Source organism: Stegastes partitus, unplaced genomic scaffold, assembly GCF_000690725.1.
Source record: "Stegastes partitus isolate 25-593 unplaced genomic scaffold, Stegastes_partitus-1.0.2 Scaffold302, whole genome shotgun sequence".
Taxonomy (NCBI): Eukaryota; Metazoa; Chordata; class Actinopteri; family Pomacentridae; genus Stegastes; species Stegastes partitus.
The window spans coordinates 603,965-619,713 of NW_007578033.1; the positions used below are offsets into that span (position 1 = coordinate 603,965).

Here is a 15,749-nt window from a genome sequence, read left to right on the forward strand (position 1 = left end):
TTGGCTCTGTTTTCAGGATTTTAAAAAATGTAGCTTGTGAAGGGAAACTCTTGCTAATCACAGGTTTTTCAGACCAGATCAGGCGAGACAGTACAAAGAGCTGCATTAGAAGTAGGATGTGATGGCTGAATGGTTCTCTTTTTCTGCCCTGCCTGAGGCTGCAGCCACATTTTGCTTTAGTTTAGTGTTTGGTTTGCAACTTACAACACCTCTAATTATACTATGGCCATGCATCCACCTGGCATTTTGTACATCTATTGCCATTTCTATCTATTTATGTCGGCTTTGTTATGATGGGTTACACAGAGGACTTTTACTCAGGAGACTGGAATTGAAGTAAAGCTGACAAGGAACGCTGACTTTTGTCTTGACTGTTTTGGAGGATCTGACACCCATGCATATAGTGGTATGCATTTAGTGGTGTTCATCTGGTGGGCAAGATTTGCAGCAAATAAGGAAGGGCAGTCTGCCTTTTCAGATTTTTGCCTACAACAGGTTTAAATGAAGACTATTTTGTATTTATTTTTTCAGGCAGAAAATAAAACATTCCCATAATCCTATCCTTAAAAAAATCCCAAATAGACACGGATTGGCCTGCTAAATTTTCCAGCGTAGGTTCAGACTGTCCAAAGACTCACATCCCTGCATCTGCAGCATCATCCGACATATGACCTTTGCTATATGTCACCATCTCTTCTCTTGTCTTCCTCATCACTCTTTTCACACCATCTAATAAAAGCCAAAATGCCAACAATTACATCCTGTCTTCCACGCAAGGAAATTACAAGCCCATCTGCTGCTCTGATATTTCAGCTGTCATGCGCACGTTAAACAAGCTTTGGATAATATCTCGAAGTCTTTTTTCACATCACTAACTGCTTTCCTTGATTATCAGCTTTTGTTACAACACACCCTTGACATCTTCGCCTGCTTCTTGAAGTTGTATATCTCACCCCTTCACATTTTCCCTGACCTCCTTTTTGTTTTCTTGTTTTTGATCTGCCTCCTTCCTCCTCTTCCTCCTCCTCCTCCTCCTCCTCCTCCTCTCCTTGCTCCCTCCTCCCTGTAAGTAAATGCACTTTTTCGTCCCTCTTGTTTCTCCTGCACTCGCAGACACAAAACGTCTCGCACTCAAATTGGTCAGTGCAACATTTAGAGAACAACAACAGACAAAAAAAACAAAAAACAAAAACAAGCTGTATTCATTAAAGCAGAACATGTTTAAGCATTCCTCCACTGTTCCCCGGACGCTGACTTTTCCCGTCTGAGTGCCTTGTTGTTATTTCAAGCATGAAAATCAGCCTACAATCCTTGGAGAGAACTGTTTTTCCATTACAAATCAAATGTTGAAGATCTTGTACTGTCTTTGACTTTAATAAAAATACATTCTATTCTTCTGTTTCTGATTATCTTTGCGTCAGACATATCTGCCTCCCCGACAGCCAATAAGACTAAGACCAATGAGAACCTCCTCAATTCCAGTCGCCTTTCCACCTCAAACTGCAACAACATTTATCACCCTGAATCCAACTACTATCCATATACTGGATCTCCGAAAGGTACCTCTCCCTCTATTTACCAACCTGTTTCTACACAAATGCAACACACTGTACTGTACTCATGTGGATAAGCTGCACAAACTTCACCTAAAAGCTACCGAGAGAGCCAAATGACAGTTTTGACAGTTGTTTTAATTGAGTTTGTGGGTTTGATTTTCCCTTTTTTCTCTCCTTTGCTTATCATTTGCTCTCTCTCTCTAGTCTCCAGGGTGAGGAGATTTTCGTCTGGAGGAGAGGAGGATGGATGGAATCACAACATAAACAGGGTAAGAGAGGAAGACGTTCTCCTGCTTTTCCTTTTTATTTTTTAAGTGAGTGTTAATATTTAATGAGCCAGTTAATTAAATGCTTCTTTCCAACCCTCAGCCACTGGACATGATACAAAGTGATGCTCCTCTCTGCTTCTTTTTCCTCATATTCCTTCTTCTATCTGTCTAAACAACAATCGTCGCCTGTTTCCCGTCTCGACCTGCATTATTCCATCACTATCTATCAACTCATGCATCCATCCCGCTCTACCAACTCTTATTGCTCTGTCTATCTGTCCTTTTCTCATTCCTTCTACCCATCTCTCTATTTGTCCTCTATTTTTTTTTTCTTCTTTCCCCCCTCCTTCCCTACATGCAGGGAATTGGCAGGATGATCCTGAAGGAGGAGATGAAGGCACGATCAGGTTGTCACGACAATGACCAGTGGGGAAGCAGACGCAGTTCTCGCTGTAGCAGCAAGGAGACGCTGAACAATCTGGGCTACGGCTCCCTTAATGGATGTAAGTCTGTGTGTATGTGTGTTTGGTGTCTTCACTTCTCGAATATGTCAGTTAAGGGCGGATTTGCTTTTCCTAATTTATTTTGTTTACCACACGTTATTATTTGTGACAGTTTCTTAGCCCGCTCACGTTGTCTGTCTTAGTGCTCATCTGGTAAATCAGCCAGGGGTGATATATATATATGTATATATATAGGCTGCAGCAGATATATCAATATCAGTTTATGTGTCAGCCATCAAGTAATAAGAATTTGTCTTACAGCAATGCCAAGCTAAGTTTGAGGTCATTTAGAAACAGCACCACTATCACAAAGTTTGTTCACCAAAGAGCACTGAAATGTCCAACTCAGTGCGTATCTTGGTCACAATTAAAAAGATTTGGTTGATAAAATAATTACGAGCAGATTTAAAGTCCTTGATACAAATACATCAGTGCTCTGTTCAGAGATCCAGTATTGGTTTGTCTGTGCTGTAGCATGTTGCTGTGTTAACTGTTAAAAATCTGTTAAAATCTGTCTAAAAAAAAAAAAAAAAAGAAAGAAAGAAAGAAAAAATCAACAATTTCCCTGAGGTACCCTACCAAAGGGATCAATAAAGTTCTATCTAATCTAATCTCTCTCTAACTGTCACAATATTAATTTTAATGTGTAATACCTTTTGGAACAAAGTTTTTTAACTGGCTAAACTGGCTAAATAAAGAACAGGAAAGAAACTCTAAAACGCATCACAGCTCTTTAAAACCAGTTTGCATTCATGGCCAGGAGGCTTTAGGGACCACAGTGCCAGTCGATAATCTGAATGTTTGTTGATGCCCTCAATCACTCCAGTCTGAAATGTCTCAGGGACTGTTGGATTTGGGCAGGCATTAATGGTCCCCAGAGTGCCTGTGATGATCCTCTGATTTGTCGTATAGCAACATCGACAAGTCAACTTTTTCTATTGTTCAAATCATATCTACTAAACTATATTCTCTTATCTACCCACTGATGTATGTTAACTTTGGTGATCCTTTGATCTTTACTCTGTTTGCTATGAAGGATTACCATGAATTGGTAAACAGTCACATTCCCCTCAGGATGAGTTCTGATAACTTCTGATAATTTACTTTTTTTGACCAAATGTCTGCAAAGCTACAGAAACATCCATCCATCCATCCATCCATCCATCCATCCATCCATTATCTTTACACCGTTTAATCCTCACTAGGGTTGGCTAGGGGGGCTGGAGCCTATCCCAGCCGACTCAGGGTGAAGGCAGGGGACATCCTGGACAGGTCGCCAGTCTATCACAGGGCTACACTTAGAGACAGACAACCAAGCACAATCACATTCACACCTACGGACAATTTAGAATAACCAATTAACCTCAGCATGTCTTTGGACTGTGGGAGGAAGCTTGAGAACCCAGAGAGAACCCACACTGCACGAGGAGAACATGCCAACTCCACATAGAAACTGGGGATCTTCTCGCTGCAAGGCAATGGTGCTAACCACCGAGCCACCGTGCAACTGTGCAACCCCCTACTTAAACATGAAGGCACTAAACTAAGATGGTGAGCCTGACATTAAACCTGGTAAACATCAACATGTTGGTATTTTCAGTGTGCGCATGTTCGCATGCTGACATTAACACACAAACAGAGCTTCAAAGGTCAGCTAGCATGGCTGCAGACTGGTAGGCCCTGCTCACACCTGGCATTACCGTGCATCTTGGATGATTCAATCACAAGTGGACAGCTTTTAGTCCGTCATTTTACAATTGGCATTAGAATGTATCTTCACCTGCTTCTCGAGTGGCCACTTCCCTGCTCTATATGCAAATGAACACACCTATTATTTCCAGTTGAAAAGGCCCAATGCCAGAGTCCCGCACAGGTCCAATTTAGAAAACCTGTATCTGCCTGCACTCACATAGCTCAGTACCAGAACCAACACTTTACCCACAGTTATCTCCAAGTCCAGACCTGCTTCAACCTGCTCCTGCAACTCAGCAGCAATTTCCTATTTACAGTTGCTTCAAAACTGAGCAGCAAAACTGCTAACAAACACTTGGCGTTGTAAACACCTAAGTCCAGTCCTTGCTGAACTACACCGGCTCCCCATTCATTACAGAATTCAATTTAAGATTCTTTAGATTACTTTCAAACTTCTATATGCTCTGGCTCTTCTTGTCATCTCTGAACTTTTAAACTCTTATTCTGCATCTTGACCTTTGAGATCAGAGAACCGGCTGGAATTTTAAAATTCTACAGTCCAGGCTTAAAACACAGGGAGACCATGCTTTTACCTTTTCAGCTCAAATTATGTGGAAAAAGCGCCTTCTTACTGTCAGAAAAGCTCAGACAGTGTCTCTGTTTAAAAAAGAAAAAACAAACCTGAAGAGAAAGGCATTTGTATGTTTTTGACAAATTATTGTCTTTATTGTTGCTTTTTAATGTTTTATTGACAGTATTTTTTGTAAAACATCTTGTAACCCCTGTATTGAAAGATGCTATAGAAATAAAGGTTATTGTCCTTATTTCAAATCCTTCAACCAAACCTGCAATTAAAACCATTCACTACACAATCTTTCCCTTTAAAGTGCTTTATTTTCACTCAAACCTGCAAAATTTGCCAATAGCAGCCACAGACATGCAGGACTCCATGCCAAATGCATTGCTGCTTTTCGCTGGTGGGAGACTAAGACGGTAGGCATGCAAACTACTGAAAGAATGTGGTTATATGCAGCTCAGCCGTCTTCGAATGTGGATATCAACTCCCAGCTGTGCTTTGAGCTGATTAATGCCGGTCGTGAACAGGACATTAGTCTTGTTCGCAAACATAAAGTTACATATTTATGACTCATAAACACTGTCACAGTGTTTTAAGGTTGCGTCAGACTTGAGACTGTACTTTAAAGGCTGACGTATAGATCCGATTTTGGTTTTGGCTGCTGTGATTAAGCTGTGATCACTGAAGGTTAGCGGTTAAGAAATTAATATAGTCACCTTTATAGCAGCAGGAATATGTGGATCTGCTTGTGATGCCGACCAAGCCTCAGTGGAAGGAGTTCCCCACCTCTGTGTTAACTCTTCCATTGAGCCCATTCCTCATTGCATTCAGCATGTGTAAGGGCAAGACAAAGATGGAGAGAGTCGGAGAGAAAGAAAGAGAGAGACAGAGGGAGGGAGTGTGTTTAGGTGGAGGTCAAATGGGACTAAAAGAAAGGGGTGTTGCAACAGAAGAGACACAAAGAGAGCGAACACGATAGAAAGTGAATTAAATATAAGGGAGAGGGAGGGAATTAGAGGCTAAAGCAATTTGGAACTGCTCAGAGAAGATGTACGACATGAAGCCTACAGGTAAATCAGGGTCACGGAGTGGAGGAGAGAGAGTGAAATGAGGTCTGTGCACGGGGAGGTCAGGCTGAGAGAGGTGGGGATAATGTGTGTGTTCATCGCAGTGTAATCGCTGTGGGTTTATGGTGTCTGCTGTTATTATACTGATTAGAAAAAATTCTGACAGGTGTGCGCTTACACGTTTAATTCCAAAATGGGATGTGCATCATATCAGAAGTGACACGAACCCCTACAAAATAGCTGACACTTGGAGATTTCACTTGCCTGATTTGATTTGGTCCATAGCTGCAGATATATTACTGTCTGTCTGTCCATCCATCAGTTAGTTGGTCCACCACTTTGTTCAAGACGGAAATATCTCAGCAACTGTTGCAGGGATGGCTGTGAAGTTTTGAATGAATCCTCCTAAATTTGATGAGCTTGTGAGTTTTCTCTAGTGCCACCACTGGATCGGGTTTTGGCTTTTAGTGAAATGTCTTAACAAGAGGTAGATAACTTGCCTTGACATTTGGGAAACACATTTATATCCTCCTTCAGGAAGGTTCTGGGTGATTTCAGGTCATCGTGCCATAATTTCAATTTGCCCAGAGCTTTAGTTCATCACGAAGCAATCACGAACCAAGGTGGAAATCACAAATCACTTTGCAGATTTAAATCGGCTTCACAGTCATGGATTGCAGTTTGCTCATTTTTTTCTCAAAGATAAGTGGCACAATCATTATTCAAGTTTAATTTAGTTCAGTGCAAAACTGGCCTTTCTTATTCTTCACATAAGAGCACCACCTCAGCGCCTATGACTCAGAACAGAGATATCAGATTATGGTGATTTTTGATGAACTTTTCATGCATGATATAGTCATGCAGTTGCTAAAAGCTACGGATTTGTTCATTGACAATTGTGATTTTAGAAAAATCAGTTCAGTTGTAATATTTGTTGTTAAAAAATTGTTCTTAACTGCCTCAGTTGTACTTTTCCAATCAATCAGACTTGATTTTTTTCATACATGTAACACAAAATGAATTACAGAAGAAAAACAGTGCTAGCATGCTAAGCTAATATAAGCACTGCAAGCATTATACCTTCCAACCTGTTAGTGTTGTCATTATGAGTATCTTCCCATGCTTGTATTAGCATTAAGATCGCAGTACAGCATCACAGAGCCGTTAGCAAAACTTGTTACATCATTATCGCGTTAAAATATTGAAATATATAGGAATTTTTTTTTTTTAATTAAATATCTATTTCTTATGTTATTTCCAGATTCCAGCACCTACAGTATAATGTGTGTGTCCATGTATGAGAAAAATCACCACATGAATCTCTAGATGCAGTGCAGTCCATTAAAATTATGAAGTGCACCGGTTGCCATAAACATATACATTTTTAACATGAGTGGCCCGAGTATAAACCCTGATGCTGCGTGGCTGCACCCTCGGTGCTTCATATTTTATATGATGTGTAGGTCTTGATGGTGATTATGCCTGCATGTTGATGCTGTTAGGGACACATCCTTGCACAGCTGATGTTTTATGGATGTTCCAGAACAGCTGGCTTTTTTTTTTCTTCTTTTTTTTAAATTTCCCTTCCACTAAAAACTTTTACTGTGTGGTAGATTTATTAACCCCACTTAACACAGTCTCACATACTACACATGTTTATATCCTGCAGGCACCAACACCAATATGCGTGTATCCACACTCAGAAGGGGATCAGACCAGGAGATCAGCTGATATTTAAAATTTATAAGAGTAGAGCTACTGTAAAAGAAAAAAAGAAAAGAAAAGAAAAGAAAAGGGCAGCAACACTGTTGTAGCTTTAGGCTGTTGGTTTTACAGAGCAGGTAGATGTGTTGGGGGGAACAACTACAAATTCTTCATGGAAGGTACTTACAGGTATCTGCTGATGATAAATGCTTGTGAGGAGGAGGACATCCTAATATTTGTAGCAATTATGTCCCACAGAATGAGTTGTCTCTAATTTTGTCTATGAATTTTTATATTAAATGTTTGTATTCACTGCGTTGTGTTAAATGTTTATACATGTGTATGTTTTATACCTGATCAGCATTACAGTTTGTATATTTTAATGTATATACAAACAACTTTTGATTTCTTTAGTTGTATGATATGTTTAATGGATGTCAGTGCATGCCTGGTGTTCTCTAATGTGAAGGACTTATCCTCTGATTAAATTTTACAAATCTTTGTGGAATTGTTTTTAGAGTTTTTTCCAGTTATTGTTTGTTGGATCCATTTACTGGGGACAACAATCGTTTTTTGACACTATTTTATCATTTCTATGCTATTTTTGGGCAAACGATTCCCTGACATAAAGTTCTTGTGAAGGCAAAGTTCTTGATGTACATTATTGGGACTTAAGACAAATGACTTCTGAGAGATCTTGTTGTTTTCAGGGTGTGAAATTGGTGTAACAGAAATGTCCTGTGCCCCCTCCCCTCCGTCTCTCTGTCCACAGCTCCCAGGTCTATCTACAGCGCAGACAGCGGTGAGTGGTTCATCGATGTGTTTTGATCCTTGTGTTCATCCCACGGGGGCGACGACACAGCTAGCCGGCTTCCCCGTTATCTCCTTCATCCTGTCGGTTCTGCTGTGACAGCAGCAGAGCCTTAAGTGGAAGATTATTATCAACTCACACTGACACAAACACCTCTATCTTTTGGGTTTCAGGTGGGAAGATGAATGGTGCTGTAGCTAAGACCTGTATTTACCAGCTTTTTTTTTTTTTTCGAGGCAGCACTGATTCAGGGTCACTTACCTGAGGTCCTCAGCCATCTGTTTTATAACCAGTTGTTGCACATTACACTATATTATATGTGATTTCTGGCCATAAAAATACAACTTTGTGTGATTATATTAACCGCATTCTCCTTAAAATCTATATAATGCACCTCCTGAGCCATTCTCTCCACTTCGCTGCCTCCTTCATTGTGGATTTTAGCTCACTAACATTTCAACTTGGCCTCCAGATTAGTCTGCATCCAACTGCATTCTAATAATGATGCGAAACTTCCACCGAAACCTTTCCTATGAGGATTCAAATAGCAGAAGTTATTATCGAGCAACACTTGTACAACAAAAATAGTGCTGAATGAGATGCTTAGGCTAGTAGTTTTCCCACTGTGTGGCATCAGGGCACAATTTGATGAAACAACTATACACCGTGACTATTCTATGAGACTGTATCTCATTTCTTGTTGAGACAGACAGTAGAAGACAAACTCATTATAGTTTAACATCTCCTGGAGATGTACAGTAGCTCTACATCCCGACCAGTATTCTGCTGCATCATGGTGTTTCGCCCCGGCTCTTTGACATCGCTGTGTAATTTAATTCCCTTCAACACCAGAGAGAACAAGAGAGAGAGAGAGAGACTGAAAGGGACAGAGCAAGAAAACAGGGAGGGAGGGAGAAAAACAGGAGGGAAGAATAAATGACTGAGGAAGAATCAATGATGAAGCCAAGAAACAAAGACAGCGAAGAGGAGGGAAGTGAAAGTGGACGAGCCAGACAGCAGTGACATTAGAGGATCCTTGTAACTGTGCTGCCCTCTGCTGCTAAAGTTACAGCAGTACACACAGCAAGCGATAAGCCTGCTGGAGGATGCTGACAGTTACCATCGGTTACGAGGAAGAAAAAGATGGAGATGGATGTTAATATTAACATATAAAATCCATCCATCCATTATCTATACACCGCTTAATCCTCATTAGGGTCGCGGGGGGGCTGGAGCCTGTCCTAGCCGACTTAGGGCGAAGGCAGGGGACACCCTGGACAGGTAACCAGTCCATCGCAGGGCCACACTTAGAGACAGACAACCAAGCACACTCACATTCACACCTACGGACAATTTAGAATCACCAATTAACCTCAACATGTTTTTGGACTGTGTGGGAGGAAGCCGGAGAACCCGGAGAGAACCCACGCTGCACGGGGAGAACATGCAAACTCCACGCAGAAAGATTCCGGTGTCGCCACTGGGACGTGAACCGGCAACCTTCTTGCTGCGAGGCAACAGTGCTACCAACTGCCACCCTGCAGCCCAACATATAAAATGTTTATCTTAAAAAAAACAGGAATCATTGTGTGTCAACATGTTGGGTTGCAAATGTTTCGTGTTTCCGCAGGTACCTTTAGGTCTCATTTGATCCCAGACATCAAAACAACTAATATCTAAATTGAATTAGAAGTTGTCTTAATCCACAGGTGAGGTGCCTCCAAAGTCAGTCTGATTTTTCTGATCTCTGTATGATTGAACCTATGTTTCTACACAGGAGTCCTTCAGGCAGGTATTCAGAAACTAGCGGTTGCCATGAGATTCAAACAGCAAGCGCAGTATGTGACAAGAATACTTCTGCTTTGAATTCTTGTACCGAGCAGTTGGAATTGTTCCCCTGGTGTGATGTTCTTACAGACTGGAGGACAAAGATGAATGAGAGGCCTTTTTGTAAAATCTTTGCACAACATGAGTATAAGACAGTGTTGAGGTGTTGTGAAGTGGATCAGGGCTGGGTTGGAAATGGTCTCTAAACTCAGTAAGCTTTTCCTAATAGAACAAATAATCATAAATACCTGAAAATAGCCAACCAGGGTTTAGCTGGATGATATACTGTATGTGCCACAGTTAGTGTTTAGGTCGGGGTGAGTGTTGGAAAAGGACCCAAATGTAGACACCAGAAATGGGTTGCAGAAAGTAACTAAAGAAAACTTTAATCAAATTTTAACTGTTAACAAATGCAAGAGAGCAAATAGAAGATGGTTTAATGTCCGAGAACTAAAAGTCCATAACATAAAAACTAAATCCAAAGGTACAAAAACTCAGCCCAGGCAAAAACCAAAGGGGCAGGGAGAACATGAGGAAAGCAAACAGGCAGGCAAACACAGGAACAACCAGGGTGCAAAAAAACTGAATGTACAGACCAAAAACAGACTAGGAGAGTCAGGCAGGTCAACATGAGGAGGCAAACAGGACGAACTGGCAAAGACAGAGGGGACAAGACTTTATACTGAGAACTGATCAGAGAGATGAGAAACCAGTGACTCAGGAGACACAGGTAAAACTAATGAAGGCCATCAAAAAAGGAGGGAAGCATTAACAAAGGGAGGAAGTAAAGGCACAAGCAACACACAAGGGAAAATGATATCAAAATATTATCGGAAGTAAACAAAATCAAAACTCAATGGCAGTGTAGACATGAATTAAAATAAAAACACATTTACTTTACCAAACATTTTCTTACTATCTTGAACAAATTCGACACTTGGACAATAAAGCTCAGGGTAAAGTTCATTTTTATCTATTTTTCCCCATCTACAAACCCTCTCTCTTCAGTGGCAGAACACATTTAATTAACCACTACAGTGAAAATCTAGTTTTTTTTACTTTGTTATCATGTTTATTTGATGCTTTTTTTATGTACAGAAAGACAAATCTTGAGCAAAATATGTAGTCAACATCATGGCTGATTTTTTTTCCACCTTGAAACTCCATTGTAACAATAGTAGTCTCAAAAATGTGGGTTTAGACAAGACATTACTTACTTGCAGGGTGGGACTGTGTAGCATGTAGCTGCTTTCCAGTGTTTGAGCAGAGTCATAGTTGAGCTGGTGTGTTTGAGCTGCAGTTAGTGGTGCAGGTTTGGTGAAAATTAGGCAGTTGATCTGCATAGTCAAGAGGACGCCATGGTGTAGAGTAGCGTTTTCCTGACAATAAATAAATGAATAGTTAACTGAGGGCTGCAAGGTGGAGCAGTGGTTCGCACCGTTGCCTCGCAGCAAGAAGGTCGCTGGTTCGCATCCTGGTGAAGACACCAGGATCTTTCTGCGTGGAGTTTGCATGTTCTCCCCGTGCAGCGTGGGTTCTCTCCAGGTTCTTCCTCCCACACAGTCCAAAAACATGTTGAGGTTAATTGATGATTCAAAATTGTCCGTAGGTGTGAATGTGACTGCGTATGATCTGTCTTTAAGTGTAGCCCTGTGATAGACTGGCGACCTGTCCAGGGTGTCCCCTACCTTTGCCCTAAGTCGGCTGAGATAGACTCCAGCCCCCCACAACCCTTGTGAGGATTAAGCAATGTATAGATAATGGATGGATGGATATTTAACTGTGATGCATTGGGACTTTTTTGGGTTTAAATCAACAGCCAGAGAGGGACTCTAAATTCTATGTGGAGTTTTATCTGGAGATTGTCCTACATGTCATCTTGCATGTGACAATATTCAAGAATGTGCAAGATTGTAGAGCACATTCTTCTTAAATAAATAAAAATCACAAAAGGTGCCATAAACAATAGAAAAATGCTGCACTCCTGTTTATAATGTGAGTGTGTGTGTATTAGTTTGCATAGTTCTGGTGTTTGTTTACGGTTGTGCGCTTATGTTTGTTCTTCCAGACTCGTACATTGCCAAATCGGCCTCGTTGCCAGGCTACGGGAGGAATGGACTGAACAGGGTAAGCAACTATGATTTCTAGCGAGTGTGTGTCTATGCTTGCATTACTCATGTTGCAGAGACTTGCCTCCTTTTTGGGGGACAGAAAGCAAGTATCCATAACGTAAATGATTAGACTTTATGATAAAGATTTGATTGAGGTTTAGGTTAGGCTTAGTAAATAATGGTTAGGGTGAATACAAGCTAGTATAATGTCCTCTGAAGTGATGGAAACACAACAGAGAGAGTTGCAGAGAAAATAAGACAGATGTAGTCATTCACTGGAATATATGGCAAAGTCCTTCATTTGCTGCTGAACCTGAAACTCATTTGTATCAGTTTGTTTCCTGAGGCCAAGTAAGACAAGTGGCAAGATATTGCCATTATATCAGTGTGACAAATTAGACAGAACACCTCACTGATTTAAAATGTCTGTCTACTTCGCTATATCAAGATTGAATACATGTTTTCCGACCATGTTTTCCTGAACTGCTCTTGTTGTGTTCCAGCAGCCCGGGAGCGCAGCCGCAGATTACTACCAGTACGACAGCAGTAACGCAGTTAATTGGCAGATCAGAGGTAAGCCTATTGCACAGCTTAAATCTGCTTATCCCAATTTCTTCTAGTTTTCTCTTGATTTACCTCCCCTCTTGATGCACGTAACTTGAAGTGTGCTGTATGTATTAATGAAAATGCAATGTCAGTGAATGCATGCCACACAGGCAAACATTTCCTAACACATCACCATATTGTCTTTTCTCCCTTTCTCTCAGAATACAAGGTAAGATGCAGATGCCTGTGCTGGAGGACTGTTGCCGAGCCTAGAGTGAAAGATCTAGATCAATGAAAATAGATAAGAATGATGTGTTCCTGAATCCATCTCCGCCGGTAACACCCACTTTGTGAAGCTGACTGACTCATTTTATTGACAGCGAAATGAATAAACAAACACTTCACAAACAGCTTCACCACTTTATAGTGGAAACTCTTTCCCCAAGTCTCCCTCTATTAAGAAGACAGAGAATAACAAGAACCATGTCAACACACAAATGAGATTTTTCTTTATCTTGCATAGACAGATCTCTCTCCACAGCACTTTGTCAGTGCTGGAGAGTGATTTTTCTCAATCTTTTTCTCTGTCAAGTCTTCAAGCAGAGACACATTGTCCTTTTTATAAAGCCTCTTTATAAAGCCTTAACTAAATGTAACAGTTTCGACATTTGGCAACTAGAGGGAGACAAAAATGTTTAAAAAATGGTCCATGTGTCTGGTGCTGATCCACACAAATATAAACTGCATTACTAGTATTTTAAATGCTGGACAAAAACATATTTTTAACAACTTCAAGCAAACCAACCTCTGAATCGAATCCACATGTTAGCTGAAGCCTCTATAAGGCAATCTGGTGAGAAAGGTTTGTAAGAAAGGCAGCTGTAAATGTAAATATTAAAACAGCACCTCTGTGTTGGTCATATTTTCTCGCTGTCAGATCTACCCATATGAAGCCCTGGTGGTGTCAGTCAGAGGGCAGCAGCGTCTCCCCAGTGACGTGGATCGAGCCAGACTTGAGGTAAACTGCTCCAGGACAAAATGTCCTTGAATCACTGCTTTTAATGAAAGCATTTAGTCATTGAAGAGCGAAGAAAACCAAAAAGAAAACAACTAAAAAGGTGCAATTTTCTTTGCAATCCACAATACAGATGTTGGACAGTATACCCTGTACAGACTCTTTCTTTAAGCACTTCCAATGTTGACTGCTAATTAAATGACCATAGCTCCAACAATAACTTGCTGTGGACTGTAGTGTTTAATGGGCAGACTGGTCAGTCGACGAGCATAGCAGCTGAAATGTTATGCTCAGTGTCTGCAGCGGCTGTAGAATGTCTGCCGACTGGCTTATGTTGTAGAGAAAGTGATGACAGGTACAGCCTCATTGTTTTTCTTGCTGGCGAATATAACATACCTCCAGTGTTTATGATCGACTCGTTTTCTGACCTTCTCTCTTTCTTCCTCCCCACAGCGCCACCTCTCACCAGAAGAGTTTTACAGAGTCTTTGGCATGTCCATGTCCTCCTTTGACCGTCTTGCTCAGTGGAAGAAGAATGAACTGAAGAAACAAGTCCGACTCTTCTGAGAAATCAACAGATCCGTCTGATCAAGTGCAGCTTCCACAAGGGTTTACTGACCTCAGCTCATGTCTGCGTCTCGGTGGAGGGCTGAGAACTGGACAAAATAAATGTTTTTCTTCCCTTGAGGTGGTAGAAGGAAAAGAACTGTTGGCTGCCTCTTCTTGGCGCGCTGTGGGACTACTTAAGCAATACGGATGGAGTCAGCCAATTGGGCCAAACTGGGGGGAAAACTGCATGAGTGGAAGAAGAATGTGGAGGGAGAGCACAGAGCTGCACGGAGGACAACAACTCCCTACCAGCAGATGGCAGCGTGTTAACATGAGCAATATGGTTGCTGCTATGCTGAGATGCTTTGTACCAAACTGAATCTGCCATGCTTAGTGAGGGAGATGGTTTGTGAAGGACATCTGGTTGGAAGACAACAGAAAGGAGCCAGTCAGACAGACACTGCCCTCAGCAACTTATAAACTGACAGGACCAGTGAAGAAGCACTGTGTGATCCTCAACATTAGGGTTACTGAACACGATATAATGTGCAAACACTGAAAACCAAATGTTTTCTCCTGCTTTTTTTTTTTTTTTCAAACTGTGTGTTTACTTTTGATGTCAGTTTTTCTGAAGCCATATCAGTGTTTAGACTTCTTTTTTATGACATGAGCAGACTGTACAGTTCACTGATGTTTGTTTTGAAATATGATGTGATGTGAATGAACTGTGTCGCGGCTCAGAGCTCAGAGCAGTTAAGTTTAGAAACAGGGGCTTAGTACTGCACACTTGACAATAAGATGATTGTGCTCCACTTATTTTATTTGAAGAAATCAAAGTTTTGGTCTATTCAGACTTGCAGCTGCACTCGAGAAACATCATAGAATTTCAGTGGCTGGATAACAATTAAACCACCAGACTGAATCGTGTTTGCGCAGTTTAATGTGTGTGTGTGTGTAATTACAGCAAGTGACTAATAGGAGGATATTCAGTAGGGATCTGAAGAAAGGAAGGGATTATGAAGGAAATTAAGGAAACGGAATGGGGTGGAATGTGCAAAAGGGATAAACAGAGATACAAGGGGAAAGAGAAAGAAAGAGTTAACAGGTATCATAGAAGGAAATTGGAAAAAAAAAAGATTTGTGTTTGTGATAAACAGGTGGAAATATCGCCTGAGCAGAAATAGATTTAATAGAAAGAAGGTGAAAAGAACGAGATGAGTCAGTCCATGTGCAGGAGTGTTGTAACTGAGTGTAAAAGGTGGAATAATGTGCTGTTTTTACAGGGACTGAAACCGTGCGGAGTGTGTTTGTGAGTATAGTATGTATGTGTGTGTGTGTGTGTGTGTGTGTAGGTGTGTGTGTGTGTGTGTGTTTACAGTTTGCAACAATAAATCACATTTACCACGCTGAGTGTTTACGGAACTACAAACTAACTTATGTTTTGATTTATTGGAATTCCCATTTGTCATTTTACGGCCCCGTGTCTGTCACTCCAGCTTCTGAATAAATGATTGAATGATTT

General features: G+C 41.0%; 1 protein-coding gene across 5 annotated transcripts in view; it reads left to right on the plus strand.

Moving 5' to 3' along the window:
- LOC103358302 (actin-binding LIM protein 3-like) overlaps window positions 1–15,749 on the plus strand; it is a 55,620-nt gene extending 39,871 nt beyond the window's left edge. For 2 of the 5 annotated variants that reach the window (XM_008283211.1, XM_008283213.1), the window contains 9 exons: window positions 1,422–1,559; window positions 1,761–1,825; window positions 2,187–2,328; window positions 8,141–8,170; window positions 12,075–12,133; window positions 12,621–12,690; window positions 12,885–12,892; window positions 13,601–13,681; window positions 14,132–15,749. In XM_008283211.1, the coding sequence (XP_008281433.1) occupies window positions 1,422–1,559; window positions 1,761–1,825; window positions 2,187–2,328; window positions 8,141–8,170; window positions 12,075–12,133; window positions 12,621–12,690; window positions 12,885–12,892; window positions 13,601–13,681; window positions 14,132–14,245 (707 nt within the window). In that variant the 3' untranslated portion in view covers window positions 14,246–15,749. The remainder of the gene's footprint in view (window positions 1–1,421; window positions 1,560–1,760; window positions 1,826–2,186; window positions 2,329–8,140; window positions 8,171–12,074; window positions 12,134–12,620; window positions 12,691–12,884; window positions 12,893–13,600; window positions 13,682–14,131) is intronic. The other 3 variants (XM_008283214.1, XM_008283212.1, XR_520246.1) reach the window with 2 other exon arrangements.